The sequence below is a fragment of the Bombina bombina genome, chromosome 1, assembly GCF_027579735.1.
Source record: "Bombina bombina isolate aBomBom1 chromosome 1, aBomBom1.pri, whole genome shotgun sequence".
Taxonomy (NCBI): Eukaryota; Metazoa; Chordata; class Amphibia; order Anura; family Bombinatoridae; genus Bombina; species Bombina bombina.
Window position 1 is genome coordinate 722716370 of NC_069499.1, and position 16144 is coordinate 722732513.

General features: G+C 34.4%; 1 protein-coding gene across 5 annotated transcripts in view; it reads right to left on the minus strand.

Moving 5' to 3' along the window:
* ARHGEF6 (Rac/Cdc42 guanine nucleotide exchange factor 6) overlaps nucleotides 1-16144 on the minus strand; it is a 283838-nt gene that overhangs the window by 75027 nt on the left and 192667 nt on the right. For all 5 annotated transcript variants that reach the window (XM_053699228.1, XM_053699227.1, XM_053699226.1 and 2 more), the window contains 3 exons: nucleotides 15128-15274; nucleotides 12708-12794; nucleotides 9665-9743 (listed from right to left, as the gene is read on the minus strand). In XM_053699228.1, the coding sequence (XP_053555203.1) occupies nucleotides 9665-9743; nucleotides 12708-12794; nucleotides 15128-15274 (313 nt within the window). The remainder of the gene's footprint in view (nucleotides 1-9664; nucleotides 9744-12707; nucleotides 12795-15127; nucleotides 15275-16144) is intronic.

The following is a 16144-nucleotide window of genomic DNA, read 5'->3' on the forward strand; positions in this document are numbered from 1 at the left end:
ATCTGTATAGGAAATCGTTTTTAAGCATACCTGCCACTACTACACCCTTCTAAAGCAAGTCCTGTTTATACAGCACATACATACACAGCACAAGCACACACACAAACAAAACATACCAATATAAAATCTTATTAAATAGGAATCAGGATATAAAACAATTTGAAAAGCCAGGACTACTTTCTTTGTGCTCAGAGCTAAGCTGTCCCATGATATTAATACAATAATTAGGTTGTGTGAAGTCAGAGTTGAAGACATTTAAAAAAACTCGGTAGTCTACCCAGGGTCAAATCCCTTTGTGCACCGACTGGCGGATTTTGCTGAATACACAGCTAATGTCTGGCAATTGTATTTGACTGGAAGTCCAAGTACTTCACTTACAGTGACCTGCCCCCTCCACTTGTAGCTTTGGGTTGGGTCACATCTCCACAGTCATTTATTTACTACATGTATATAAGAGTAAATGTTAAGGCTCAAAGGGACACTAAACCCAATTTTTATTTCATGATTCAGATAGAGCATACAATTTTAAGAAACTTTCTAATTTACTCCTATTATCAATTTTTCTTCATTCTCTTGCTATCTTTATTTGAAAAAGCAGGAATGTAAGCTTAAGAGCCGGCCCATTTTTGACTCAGCACCTGGGTAGCGCTTGCTGATTGGTTGATAAATGAAGCCACAAATCAGCAAGCACTACCCAGGTGCTGAACCAAAAATGGGCTGGCTCCTAACCTTACATTTCTGCTTTTTCAAATAAAGATGGCAAGAGAACGAAGAAAAATTTATAATAGGAGTAAATTAGAAAGTTGCTTAAAATTTCCTGCTCTATCAGAATCATGGAAGAAAAAAATTTGGGATTAGTATCCCTTTAAGTGTGATTCTAACTGTACATATAATATACACTATTTCAGTACTGGGTATATATATATATATATATATATATATATATATATATATATATATATATACATTCACACAGTATGTATATATATATATATATATATATATATTTATTAAAAATTAACAAATATTTATTGGATGATACATTCACATAAACATAAGAAAACCATAAAAAATTATTTTATATGCACATATATAAAGAAGAGTTTAACCAAATCGCTGGAGGCCAAAAAATTCGAACACTACCAGGACTTCATAAAGTTCAATACTTTTATTAAATACCATGTAAAAAAGTCGATGTTTCAGCTCCAACAGGAGCCTTTTTCAAGACATCAATATGTTCCCAAGACTGCTTAAGAAACTATGTCATACGCTACCTACAGTATATACCGAAAATCTACAGATGTAGAAATATATAGTAAAATAAAAATAAGTAGTCATTTTCACTGTTCTAAGCTGGCTATAGTGTTGATAAAGGCCCTATTAACTACCACAGTGGGTATCCGGTAAACCTAATACTTTTAGAGCAAGGACATCTATCATTCTGTTATTGCACATTATTGTATCTATTTCCTTAGGTTCCGAACCACACAGGAATTACTTGGATTATAATAATCATTATTTTCAATTTTTTGTATTTTTGTAATTTTTCTTTGAGGACTACTCTATTATTATTTTTTCCCTGAGTATTATCACGGAAGAACTATAAACTTTTTCCTTTTTAGAGGTTATTATACATTACTATATATTTTTCTTTGACTATATATTGCTACATTTGTTTCAGGACAAATCGTCACTTTGTTGTTATTTTATCTCACATTATAGTGACACCAATTCACATCCTAGAATATATTTTCCTTTGGGATTACTACTGTGGAATATTTTTTCCTATTTCTAATATAATATAATATAATTCCGTTAACTTCTTATATTAAAGATACACAGGATACTTTGAAAAAACTTGATGGGGTCTTAACTAATGAGAATACCATTTTAGTAGCTATTGATGTTGAGGCCCTGTATTCCTCAATTCCCCACCATAAAGGAATCTCAGCATCAGTCGAATACTTAAACCAAAGGGGCCCCCAATATATAAAACACACCAATTTTGTCGAAACACTTCTGAAATTTATTTTAGAACACAATTATTTTATTTTTGACAATAAATACTATAAACAAGTTTTAGGTACAGCCATGGGGATGTGCTGTGCCCCCACTTATGCCTGTTTGTATCTTGGAAAATGGGAAAAAGATTTTATTTTTGACAATGATGATGTGTATGGGAAGTCTATAGATCTCTGGTTGAGATTTATAGACGATATTTTGGTCCTATGGCAAGGTACAGAATTAGATGCATTCATGCTGAATCTCAATCAAAATGATTTAAATTTAAAATTTACTTATAAATATAGTAAAACTACTATTGACTTTTTAGATTTATCAATAACAATATCCAATAATAAAATAGTAACTAACACTTTCAGAAAACCAACAGCTGGAAATGCACTCCTAAGAGCAGATAGCCATCACCCCTTTTCTCTTATTAATAATATACCAAAAGGCCAATATTTAAGACACAGGCGCAACTGTTCAGAGATGCGTGACTTCAAAAAAGAGGCCATTAATTTAAAAGATAGATTTCTCGAAAGAGGATATTCACATACTGTTTTGAAAAAAGCATACAGTGCAACAAAGATGTATACAAGAAATGAGTTACTGTATAAAAATAAAGTTACAAATCCAGAACCAATTGTTAGATTTATCAGTCAATACAATAATAAATGGAATGACATAAGAGCAATTTTACAGAAACACTGGGATGTCCTTACACTTGATAATGAGATTAAACAAATAGTGGGAGACAGACCCCTTATGACACAGAGAAAAGCTCTGAATTTAAAAGATAGATTAGTCTCTAGCTATTATATTAGAGATGACACGCAAAATTGGCTGAGAAAAGAGTCACAAAAAATGGCAATGTAAAATGTAGAAGATGTTCTGGTTGTAAAAATATGCAGCAAGGCTCTTATTTTGTAGATAAATGGGGCTTGACACATACTATTAATGGTAGAGTTAATTGCAGATCAGAGGGTATAGTTTATATAGTATTTTGCAACTGTCCCATGTACTACATAGGCAAAACCTATAGAGAGCTAAGCGAGCGCATAAAAGAACATAAGAGAGATATAGACAATGAGATCACAACGAGTAGTGTAGCAAGACATTTTCAAGCTTTTCATCAAAGCAAAAAGGATGAATTACGATTTATGGGTTTAGAAAAGGTAGACCTTAAAGGCAGAGGAGGTGATATTTATAATCTACTACTGCAGAAAGAATGTAAGTGGATTTTTAATTTAAAAGCCTTAACCCCTAGTGGCCTTAATGAGGAAATAAATTATGTCCCATTTTTGTAAAATATTCTATTATCATTATTTTGTTTTATTTATTTTATTGTTATTACTAATGTCATTATTATTTATTGATTCAAAATAGATTTATAAAATTAGAGATATTTGTGGTGAGATAATTTTGAAACATTGCCACCATTATTATTATTATTTTATTTTTATTTAATTTATTTATGCAATAGACACTAATCCTCTGCCTAGAGAGTATATAAATAGCTACCCTACTCACTACTGACACTTAAAAGCTTTAGATACCACTTTAAAATGTGACATAAAATATATGTATAATAAAAGTATGTTTTTCCCCTCCCTTTTTGAGAGATTTAACATTAGGAACCCGTCGTCGTTTGCCATACAAAAGTGTAATTTCTATTGTCATTTTGTAAATTAAAATTAGTTAACAGCCATAAATGTATAAATAAGATTGATACAGCAAATGAAGTATTGTGTTGCCCAATGTTGCAATCCCTGTTCAAAAATGAACACTGCAGTTACTTTGTATAAATTCACCCTATACGTCAGAGAAGCTGACGTGAATAAATAAAGAGTGACCAATCCGATTGGGATATACGGCCTGATGAAGCCCGATTCAAATTTTCCATGTGCGGGTGAAAAGCGCGTAGCATAAGCGGGGGTATCAGCTGAACCCCCTGAAACTGGAACCTTAAACAGTTGACTGACTCTGTTGAACAATATTGAGGCTGAGACTGCTGACCCCTGTGTAACTACTTTCCGGGACCCAGTATCATTTGGTTGATTGCACAACATAAATCTTCAGTGAAAACCAGCAACAGCTTTAACGTCTAAGAAGGACACTTAATGGCACAGAACGGACCGTCTAAGGATGGGTCAGGTGTAAATCTGCCTGATACTGGCATCCGTTAGCCTCTTCATAATTGTTGCATTGGAACATATGAATTTGTCTATTTGACAACCGGGTCATATTGCAATTATTACATTACCGGGACTTTGTTGTATTTTCTACACACTGGGGTTATACTATGAACAGCAGTTCTCTTGCTTTTCCGCATTCCTATGACTATATTCAGGGGTCAAGGGAAGAAGCAGAAGAGTTCATTAAATATATTAACAACAACCAATATAATCTTGAGTTTACTAGTAAAATTTCATCTATTGAAATAGAATTTTTAGATCTGGTTTTGTATATTGATGGTTCTAATAAAATAGCAGTGAGGAATTGTAGGAAAGCCACCAATAAAAATGGTTTTCTACATGCTACTAGCGGTCATTTACCCCGTTGGAAGGAAAATATCCCAAGTGGGCAATTTAGGCGCATACGTAGGAACTGTACAGACATCAATAATTATATGCAGGAGGCAGAGATAATGAGCAATAAATTTTTACAAAAAGGTTATGAAAAATCAAGAATAGAGGAAGCTAAACAAAGAGGGTTAGAATATGATAGAAGTAAACTGCTAGAAGATAAAGGAAATAAAGTATCAAATGTAAGAAAGAGGAAAAATAATACCACTTTTATAACAACATATAGTGAAGGAGTACAGGGTGTTAGATCTATTTTAAATAAACATTGGAAAATTTTATTAGCTGATCCAATATTAGCAGGAGAATTAGAAGAGAGACCTGATGTAGTGTACAGGAAAAATAGGGACATTAAGAGTCTAATTGCTCCATCCAAACTGAAAGTTACCAGACCAAAAAATGAGGGAACCCTGTCTAATTGGTTAGCACTTAAACCAGGAACATATAAGTGTAGGAAAATAGACTGTTGTTTATGCCCTATTATAGATGAAACATCAGAGAGTACTTGGAATTGGGACAGAACTAATGAATTTAAAATCAAAGATAGAACTACATGTCATTCAACATATGTAGTATACCAAATGACGTGTATTTGTGGATTAATTTATATAGGGCGTACTAAACGTAAAATAAAAAGGAGAGTCTATGAACATTTGAACAATATAAAAAATGGTTTAGAAGGCCATAGTGTTTCCCATCATTGTAAATTAAAACATCAGTGTAGTAGTGTAGGAATTACATTCAAAGTGTTGGAACATGTTACTAGTGATAATCAGGGCAATCGCCTATTAAAACTTAGAAAAGCTGAAACCAAGTGGATCCACCAATTAGGAAGTTTAAGCCCTAGAGGATTAAACATAGAAATTGATCTTCAAGCTTTTATGGTATAGTGTAATATATGTCTATCCCACGAAATAGGTAAAGAACAGTATAGTGTTAATCTATAGTAATTACTAGTTTTTTAATATTTTTTAATATTTTTAAAAATTTTAAATAAAAGGAAACATGAATAAATTTAGCATAATTTAATTATAAGTTTATTTAATCGTATCTTATAATATAGAATGGTTTGTCTTTTAGGGATTTTTAATATCATAATGAAGTTTAATTAATATTAATCAAATTGCATCTTTTTAAATGTGTTTGTTAAATTATTATATATTTTTTTGAAGGTTATGTATTGATTTATAATTCTATTATTTTGTAAAGGGATTTTAAGCATTTCTTGGAGAAAGTTGATTGTAGGTAATAATAGTGTTTAATGTGGAATTGATTTGATGTTATATAACAAAGAGCGTAACCTATGAACAACTTTTTACAAATGATTCATCTTACTAATATAAATGTTTTAGGATAAGTTACAGTTTAACATCTGCAGAGCACTTTTACTGATGTAATATCAGACTTACCGCAACTAACTCTGATACATTGTACTTGTGAGTAATATGACACCAACCAATGAGAGCCAAACCCGGTAAATTTAAAGCTCACAACAACAGCTGTTCAACATGCAAAGCCCGTTGAGAAAGTTCACCCGAGAGTGAATGAAACGCGTTCGGGAGGAAAAGTTGAACAAGCTTTACTTACTGACAGGACAATCGTGCCTCACCGGTGAAACAATACCGGATTTGCTGAACCACTAAGCTGGAGGAATAAAGATAGGAGAGCGGACATACAGCCCCCATTACAAAGACCAGAGACTGAGGCTTGGGTTGGGATCGCAGAGCAACTTTAAACTTTATGTGCACATAATTTGCACTTATCTTGTAAGTGTATATTTTTATGGCTTTATTTTAAAATAATAAAGAAAGATACAGTGAATCTCGGATGCGCTTGTGTTTTTGTTGTTTTAGTTTATGACTATATTCAATTATCAACCTAAGGAGGATTGTTTTTCTTTCTTTTTGTTTTATTTTGATGAAGCTTCACAATAATAAGTTTGGTGCACAATTTTTGCTATTTGAATATAAGTTTTTTATTTTTGCCTCCCGGGATGGTTTTACTTACATAGGACTGCCATTTATGTTGGATTGATAATTTTGATCAGTCATTCTGTGTTCCAATGTGTGGAACTGCGGTTCAATAAAGGTTTATTAAATTAGTATTTTTTAATATTAGCTTCGTTTTTTATTTTAAAGTCTAACATTTCGAACCAGGCCATCTGCAGCTTGTTCTAAAAAATATACATTTTAGTTTTTTGTCCCTTTTGATATTATATTATGTCGCTAATTTTTTAGTCATCTATTTTACAGATTAGCGTTTTTATGGATCTGTCAGCTTTTATACATTGTTTTTTTATATGTCTTATATTTTGCACGATTATCTTCCAATAGTTACTTATTTGACATTTTTTTGTCTTGTTGATCTTTCATGTTTATGCATTTTATTAACTCTGTTACAAATGTTACCATTGGTAAACCCAATGTCCAATCACATCTGTTGTATGTATTTTAAAGCCTCATGGCAGGCATAGTTTTTATCTAACCTAAGGAAACGGCCAAGAGCTTACGGCCGAGAAACGTGTTGTTTTAACTCAAATAAATTCATGTTTTAATTATACACAGATGTCTAAGTATTCCTTTTGCTTAGAAGAGTGAACCATATCTCTATCGTTGGTATTATACTCCCAGCATTGGTTTCCAATCAGCTACAGAGCACACGGCGCAATCAGGTCTCGGGCCCTCTGCCAGAACTTTTCCGACAGCCACACACAGACGGAAGGAGTTTCCTTTCCTGTTGTGGAGAGCCAGCAGCCGGTCCTGTTGCCACCAAGATTACATTCTTCCAGCGTACTGACTGCTGTTAAATGTCAGCCTGATCGTTTGCACTTCTTATATCAAGAGTGTCACTATCCTTGTGAGTACCTGTTCACCTGTTTCACACACACACTGCTCTACATATGTTTTGAGTTATCTACACCATGAGGTGCTTTCTTTTTGTTTTCATCTTCTAGATCTACTGACTCACCATCTGCCTCAAGAAAAGCAGCCAACATTAGAATTGTCTTTTATCACAGTGGATTTTCTCGCTCCGTCACAAACTTTTTTACCTTTTATTGGGAACTTCATTTCATTTATACCCTATATATGATACATTTTTTATATATTCATATTGATTATCACTTTCAAGTGTTATAATATTTATTTTTACATAGTTTTTCACTATTGTTGTTTTTTTTGTTACCTCTGGTATTAACATTGTTATATGTCACGCTTACATTGACATTGCATATATATGTTTATATAACTACTCTACGCAAGTAACCCTAGCGCACCCTATTTCTATGCCTATAGCATAGTTTTTAAAAATTGATTGTTATAATGTTGCATGCATTAGGGTAGAATAGCTGATTACCAGCTCACATGGCATTTAACAGGCCCCAGATTTCTGTTGAGCCTTACTGCCGTGCAACGATGACCATTGTGGAGCTGACTCCACTGATGAGACACACCATGTCTGTAAAAGAAGTCTTGTCTAAAGACCTAAACTCTCTCCATATAGCCTCTTGTGCTGAATAACGGTGGGTCCGGAGCTCACTCAGTGCGCGGCCATTCCTGGTAGCTGATGAGTCTGTCCCCCATTCCCATGATTATGTTTTAATAAACATTTGTTGTACTATATTCTGAAGTCCTGGTAAACAAACTAGTAGAGATCAGTTTTCTGTGCACACATTAGCAATCTATTAAGAGACCCAGCTTGCATAACAGAGCTGAATGTTTTTGTGATGGGGATTCAGTGAGCTGAGCCACTGCAAGTGCTCAGTCTGCTCCATTCAGGACATACATTTGTGAGTAATCATTTAGTGATTTTATTTGCAATATCCTGAGAGGTCTTCATAATTAGATGCATTAAATATAACCAGTAACCTTTAATACCAAAATGTGCATTATTGTTTGCACAAGGATGAGTGCAAAATGACACAATTCCTGTTATCAGTTGAGCCCTACATGTTTACCTCTGCAATGGGTTAAAACAGAAAAAGACCCCTTGTAGCTCAAATATAAGAAATAAACAGTGATTGACAGGCATGCTGCTGCCCTAGCACAGGATATGTAATCCATGCCGCTCTGGAGTGGGTCTTTACCAAGGTGTTTAGTTCTTTCGAGCATGTACTTTTTGCATTGCTCACATACAAAGAAGTTAAAGGTTATCTTTGCTTTATGTCCCTATACATTCCATTATACTTCCATTATCAAAATGTGCGCATTATTTTAATATGCTCCTACTGAGCATGTCCAAAAGTGCACAATGTAGATGCATCTGCATTTTGCGATTGGCTGCTGGCTGTCACATGATACAGGGGAATAAAACTGGATTCTTTGAAATTTGTCAGTAAATATTATACTGCACATTTCAAATTCAATGTGATATTGCATTGTCTTTTTATTGTGTGTTTCTTAATTATTCAAGTCTACTGTATTTAGTGGTCCTGTAATAAGCCTCCCAAGCTGTCTAATTGTCAAGACGGGGCATGTGGTAGAGCCTACTTATATAGCCATCACTTGTTTTAAGTGCCGATGAACTGTGCATGCCCGGCAGACAGAGACTCGGGAAAGCACGTTTCAGCTGAAATTAATAGAATGTATGGCGCAACTTCAGATTTTTTTAATTGCTTGTTTTATACCTGTACCTAACTATCCTCAGCAGAAAAACAAAATCGATAAACAGGTTCAAACATGGCAGTGTTCATTACTTTATGGACTGACTGACAAAACTAACAATTTTCAGATTTAAGCCCTAATTTAGTAATCTTACTTCCACAAACCTGTTCACAAGTTTTTCAACCACATAATTAAACATATTTATAACAATTTCAAACTATTTAGTGTCCATTTGTGTTGTTCTCTAGAACAAATAAATAAATGTGTGTGTATTCTCATACTTTGAAGTAGTCAAGAGAAGGACAATGTTTCAGTACTCATATGAGGTGACTTATAGCAAGACAAGGATTCTACAGGTACAAGTATTGAAATAGTTCCTATCTGATTCACACAGCATGAGTCAAAGCCAGCATGAGAATCTTTTCTTGCAGATAATATCTGATCATGCACATTTCAGAACAGAAAATGAACACTCACCTGTGATTTCAAAAGCATGATTAATTATGTCATTTTCCTCTAGCTTAATTATTGACATTCCAGTCAAAGGTAATTTTCCCTTAAAAAAATAGAAGAACACAAACTAAATAAAATATATATAGTAGTCTTCATTGTTGATCATTATGCTTAAAGAAACATAAAACAAGTTGGGATAGAGACAAAATATAATAATATGTACTTTACTTTACCTGCAAATTTATACTGCAGTGCCTCACCATTAACCCTTTCTTTTTAGTTTCTAAAGCTCTAACTCCCCCCCCCCCCACACACACACACACACAATTCCTTTTATCGCTGTATCTATGTTTATTGTTCTTTTGGTAAAATGCAAAAGTGAATAGGGATTATCTTCTGGAGCATGCTTGGAAGCTGTGAACTCAGTTTCAGTTATTTTACAATACTTGCCAGCAATTTTTAAACATTTTTTTATGCAAATTATTTTCAATTAATTAGCCCTTTTAGTATATGCACAGATCTCAACCTGTTTTATGTCCCTTTAACAGTGCTAAAGAATGAATCCCCCAAAAATGGAAATACTTTGTCACCTCTAGTATACAAGAATGGCATGTCCAAGTAACTGATCTGCTAAACCTAGAAAAGTTTTATTATCTAAAAACAGGCAAGCTTGACATTCACCTGAGTATGATGGGCATATGGCACGAACACAATCCATAGGTCACGTGAGGACCCTTAAAATTGGGCCACTGTGCTGATGGTCCTCCCCCCCCCCATCTCCTCCCCCCCCCCTTTTTTTTCTTTCCCTCTCTTTATCCAATCCCTGCTTTTTGACCCTCATTGTCCACACCAGGTTCCATACCACCTCCTTATCTCTGAAATGTGGGTATCCGACAAGTTTTTAAATATTTCCCCACCACCCAGACAGACCCTTGTTATATGTTCTTACCGATGTAAAACTTGTTATAGATACGCACAACTAACATTTGATGTTCATAAACATTGTAACATTGTTTGAAGTTTGATGTTAATGATACAGACTTTTGACATTTTAAAACTCTGAGTGGAAATGTCCATAAGAGAACTACAACGTAGAGTAAAGCCTCTATTATTGTAACATGGTCACCTCTTACTACAAGAAAAAGATCTTACTTTTGTTCTTTATTCGTACATCACAGCATGTAAACGTCAATTCTCTTATGTTATCATGTATTGCATGTTTACTTAAGTCAATAAAGGTAATTTGAAGGAAAAAAATATATATATATTTATACACTGAAGATTTTATGTACTGTTTCATGAACTAAAAAAGTGCAAAAGGAAAATACTCTAATTAGAAAATGTTATTTTATTGTAATATTGCTTGCAAGTATGTATATATGTTTAACCACAATAAAGTCAAGTGCAGAGCAGCAATGCACTACTGGGAACCAGCTGAACACATCTGGTAAGCCAATGACAAGAGACAAATGTGTGTAGCCACAAATCAGCAGCTAGCTCCCAGTAGTGGAATGATCTAGGTATGCTTTTAAATAAAGGATATCAAGAGCATATTCAAGCATTGTTTTATTGCAATGCAGCCAAATGGAAGTTATATTACCTGAGCCATAAAGCTGCAAATATTTGGGGCCAGATTACGAGTGGAGCGCTAACGTTTGTACACAAGCGATAAGGAGTTTATTTTATAACTTGTATTACAAGTTGAAAGTAAACACCGTCGCTTGAGCTTAGGTTTTTTTTTCAGGATAGTATTTTTTTTTTTAAATAGGGTTTTGTTTAGTTTTTTGCCCAAAAGAGCTGCAATTAGGATAGTGATTTTATTTTTTTAAAGTTTAGTTTTTTTTCCTTGCAAAATAGATGTACTCACTTTAGGGTAATGCCCAACCAAATGCCCTTCTCAGGACATCATTTTAAGGACAAGGATTTTTTTAAATTTAGGATTGTTTTTAGAATAGGACTTTATGGCACTGCCCTACCAAATTTCCTTTTCAGGGCAATCTGTTTTTAGGATAGTTTTTTTTTTAACTTAGGTGTTTTTTTTAGGGTATTTTTTTTTTAAGAATAGGGTTTTTTGTGGGCAAAAGAGCTGTAATTACTTTCGGGAAATGCCCTACATAATGCCATTATAAGGGCAATTTTTAGTTTAGGCTTTTTAAGATAGTCTTTTATTTGGGAGGTGAAGGGTTATTTTGGTTTTAGATTAGAGTTGTTTGTGCCAAGCAAAAGAGCGTAATCCCTTTAGGGCAATCCAATACAAAATGCTCTTTTCAGGACAATTGTTAGAGTAAGTTTTAGTGTTAGGATAGGGTGTTTCATTTTGGGGTGGAATTTTTCTTTTTCTTTTTTTTTGCTAGAGCATTGGTTTGTTTTTTTGTAATGTTAGTGTTTGTTATTTTGTGTAACTTAGGGGGTGTTAGGTAATGTAGGGCTAGTTTGCGTTGGGGGGGTTGTGACAGTTTGGGGGTGTTTGCGGTGGGGGTTGTGGTGGTTTAGGGGTTAATAGGTTAGGATTTAAGTAGTGTAGGGGTTATTTTGGTGAGGGGTTATGTCAGTATAAAGGTGAATAGGTTAGGAAGCTTATTGCAGTGGGCTCTTGGCGGTATAGGGGTTAATAGGTGAGAAAGTTTATTGAGGTGGGCTATTGATGCTTTAGGGGTTAAGTAGTGTAGGGTTAGTTTGTGGTGGTGGGTAATGTCGGTTTAGGGGAACATAGCTATATTTATTAGGCTTGGTGTGATATATTTAAAAGAGATCCTTTACTTAACATCACCAATTTCGGTGCTGATGCTGCTTGGAATCTTTTGCCAGCATCGCCACCCATTGCAATGTTTAGTAAAACACCTCTGAGCGATGCTGCCTTTAAACAGTAATTTCACCATTTTTGAATATTTCTCGGGCTCTCTCTACATCGCATCAGATCCTTTTTGAATATATCGCTGCCTTGCACCGCGATCATCAGGGTCTTTGTGTTACCTGCATGGCTGTTGTATTACAGCTAAATGAAAGTTTATTCTTGTAGAGCACTCAGCACACTTGATACACAGTTATATGAAATGATTTCTCCTACCTGATAAATGAATCCACTCATCCGAGGACTTGCACACAACATTAAAAGTGCACTTGGAAACAGCATAAAATATCTCTCCTCTTTCTCCTAGATTACAAAAAAGAAATTTATAGAAATTTAAAAATAGTCAAGGAGAAATATGACATCCTTACCTCTAACGCAAAAACAAAGCAGAAAAGGTATTTTTTTCAATTCCTAATGTAATTTGATGCCATTTAAAATCTGTTTATTTTAAAAATTGTACCTGCTTTTTTTGTTTAAAAAAAAAATCACCATTTTCAAATTTTCCATAATTATTTGTCTTTGTCATTTTCATTGTTACTGTTGCGTGTTAGTGGGATGGTTCCTATATAGAACTTAAAGGGATATTAAACTGATAAGGGCAACTACCATAGCATGAATACTACGTCTCACCATGCTATTGTTTTGGCTTTTTGAAAGCTGTACCTTGCACTTTGGATTAGTTGGCACAATATAAAGTAGAAGAGTTCTATAGTTTCAGAATAACAATCTTTTTTTTTCAGTCATGTGACTGCTATTGAAAAGCATTGAGAAGCAGTGCATTGATTAAAATAGCCAGTTGGTGGAGCTGTCCGCTTGTGTTGCAGCAAAGATATGCATGCCAAGCAAGCTGAAATTAATCAGTTTAACCAGACCTGAGCTATCGAGCAGATTTCAAAGGAACAAGATCTTCCTGTCTATAAATCAATCCAGATTTTAATGCATAGAAAGAACTGTTTGCAGAAAAATGCAAGTAAAGTCTGTGTTGTGTGATTATTTATTAGGTTTATAATGCTGTTTAGCAAATGTTTTTGTTCATTTAACTTAGTTTAATTATATATTCTGTGTTGTGTGATTATTTTATTAGGTTTATAATGCTGTTCGGCATTTAAACTCTTCATTTCAAAGCTTTAAAAATAATGTATTAGGTGTTACTCACGACAATTTTGAGAGGGGCCTGGAACCTAACTCCCTCACTTCCCATTGACTTACATTATAAACTGGGTTTCAATTTACCACGGTTTTGATTTGCAACAATTCCTTCTGGAACCTAACCCCGGCATAAACTGAGATCTACCTGTACTTAAATTCCAAGATAGTGGCGTCCAGTGTGAAGATTAAGAGCTTCACTAACCAGCACTAATGAAGAGTTAAAATAGAAGAATAGCTTTAAGAGCAGCAGACACAGGAGGAAAAACCATAGCACGATGAACAGCATTTTTGCTAATGGAAGTATATTGCAAAAATGATTCTGTTTAAAATTTGAAATGCACCAGTGCACATTTCACTTTTGACCTTTCTATTCTTTTAATGTGGGATGTGAGCGTTCAATGACAATTTACAGAAACACAATTAGCAGTTGAATTTATGATAACCATCTATCTATATTTATTTATTGTGTAGATACATACATGCATACACCCACACATACATATTTATACTTACTCATACATTTATACAAAAATTGTAATTTTGATATTAATGTCATATTTATTCTTAATAGCTTCGTAACCATTTCTTATTCCATTTTATATTGGCAACATCTGCCATACTTGATAAATAATTTTTTTTATATATTTTTACAGATGGGTAAACAAAGTGACTTGTCGTTAAAGAAAGTCGGTCAAATTGTCAGCCTGTTGACGGGAAAAAACATGTCACAGTACAATATTGCTGAAATTGTAGGAGTATCACATAGTTCTCTAAAGAATATTAAGATTGTTGGAATGGTTTCCGAGCAGGGTTTCTAGCTATCGGGCCCTTTTCAGCTAATCGTCACTGAACAGTTCTCTCGGATACCTTGATGCATCCTGAATGTGTTTAGTCAAGATTCTGACAGGCAGTATCCTATTTCGAGCGCAGATATATCAAATTCTTCTGTCAGTTCTTGGTATAGTAACACAATGTTGACCACAAGCGCCCTTCTGTTTTGGGTTCAAACCATCCCCACAATCCATTTTTTTCTTAGTATTCTTTACAGAACTATGTCATACACCTACAATTCCAGCAATATTGTACTGTGACATGCTTTTTGCCTTCAACAGGCTGACAATTTGACCGACTTTCATTGACAAAAAGTACCTTTTGTTTAGATACTTATATGAGTCTGTGATTAGCTGTGAGCTGTCACATGATACAACAGACAGGGATATCAACTGGAACTTTGAAACTCATTAGTATTACCCATCTTATGTTGTGGCCTCTAAGGCACAGAAGATATAACTGAGCAATCATGCCAGAGAATTGTTAAGGGTAAGGTTTCAGAATCCTGCAGGACCTGCTTTAGTCTCTAAATTTTCTGAGGAAAATTACAGGAAAAAAAAGAGACAAAATAAAGAAGATAATTTACAACATGTTTTTTTCTACTCATAATTAAAGATTTTACAGGGGATTTAAATTTAGTGCCCCATCACACTTACCTCATTTCTCCCATACTGCACATAGACATGAGACATGAAGACGGCACTGCCCATTGTTTTAATATCGTCCCCTTCCCATCCTTGGATGGGCTCTGAAAGAATCTGGAGCTCAAGCTGCTTTCTCTTCCTCAGATCCTGACATTGCGCCTAAAAGGAACAGGATATTTTTCAACGCTATTAACAGGCGTTACCAATTCTGCATACAATTTTGAAAATATTTTATTTATCACTTCAAATTATTATAACCATCATAAATTGTTTATAAAGCACCACCATAACTACAGTGAGGGAAAAATCATTTGATCCCCTGCTGATTTTGTACATTTGCCCACTGACGAAGAAATGTTCAGTCTATAATTTTAATGGTAGGTTTATTTGAACAGTGAGAGACAGAATAACAAAAAAAAAATCCTGAAAAACGCATTTCAAAAAAGTTATAAATTGATTTGCATTTTAATGAGTGAAATAAGTATTTGATCCCCTATCAATCAGCAAGATTTCTGGAAGGTGACAACAGTTGGTGCGATTATTCGCAAATGGAAGAAACACAAAAACATAAAATTATGCTTACCAGATAATTTAATTTCCTTCTTTATAAGGAGAGTCAACTGCATCATTCCTTACTGTTGGGAAATACTGAACCTGGCCACCAGGAGGAGGCAAATACAACCCAGCCAAAGGCTTAAATACCTTTCCCACTTCCCCCCCCCCCCCACTCATTCTGCCGAGGGAACAAGGAACAGTAGGAGAAATATCAGGGTATAAATGGTGCCAGAAGAAAAATATAATTTAGAGGGCCTGGGACTCTCCTTATACAGAAGGAAATGAAATTATCTGGTAAGCATAATTTATGTTTTCCTTCTTAATATAAGGAGAGTCCACGGCATCATTCCTTACTGATGAGAAAACTATATCCAAGCTCTAGAGGACACTGAATGATAATGGGAGGGACAAAAAGAGAGGCTGACCCTAATCTGATTGCACCACAGCCTGCAAAACCTTTCTCCTGAAAGCTGC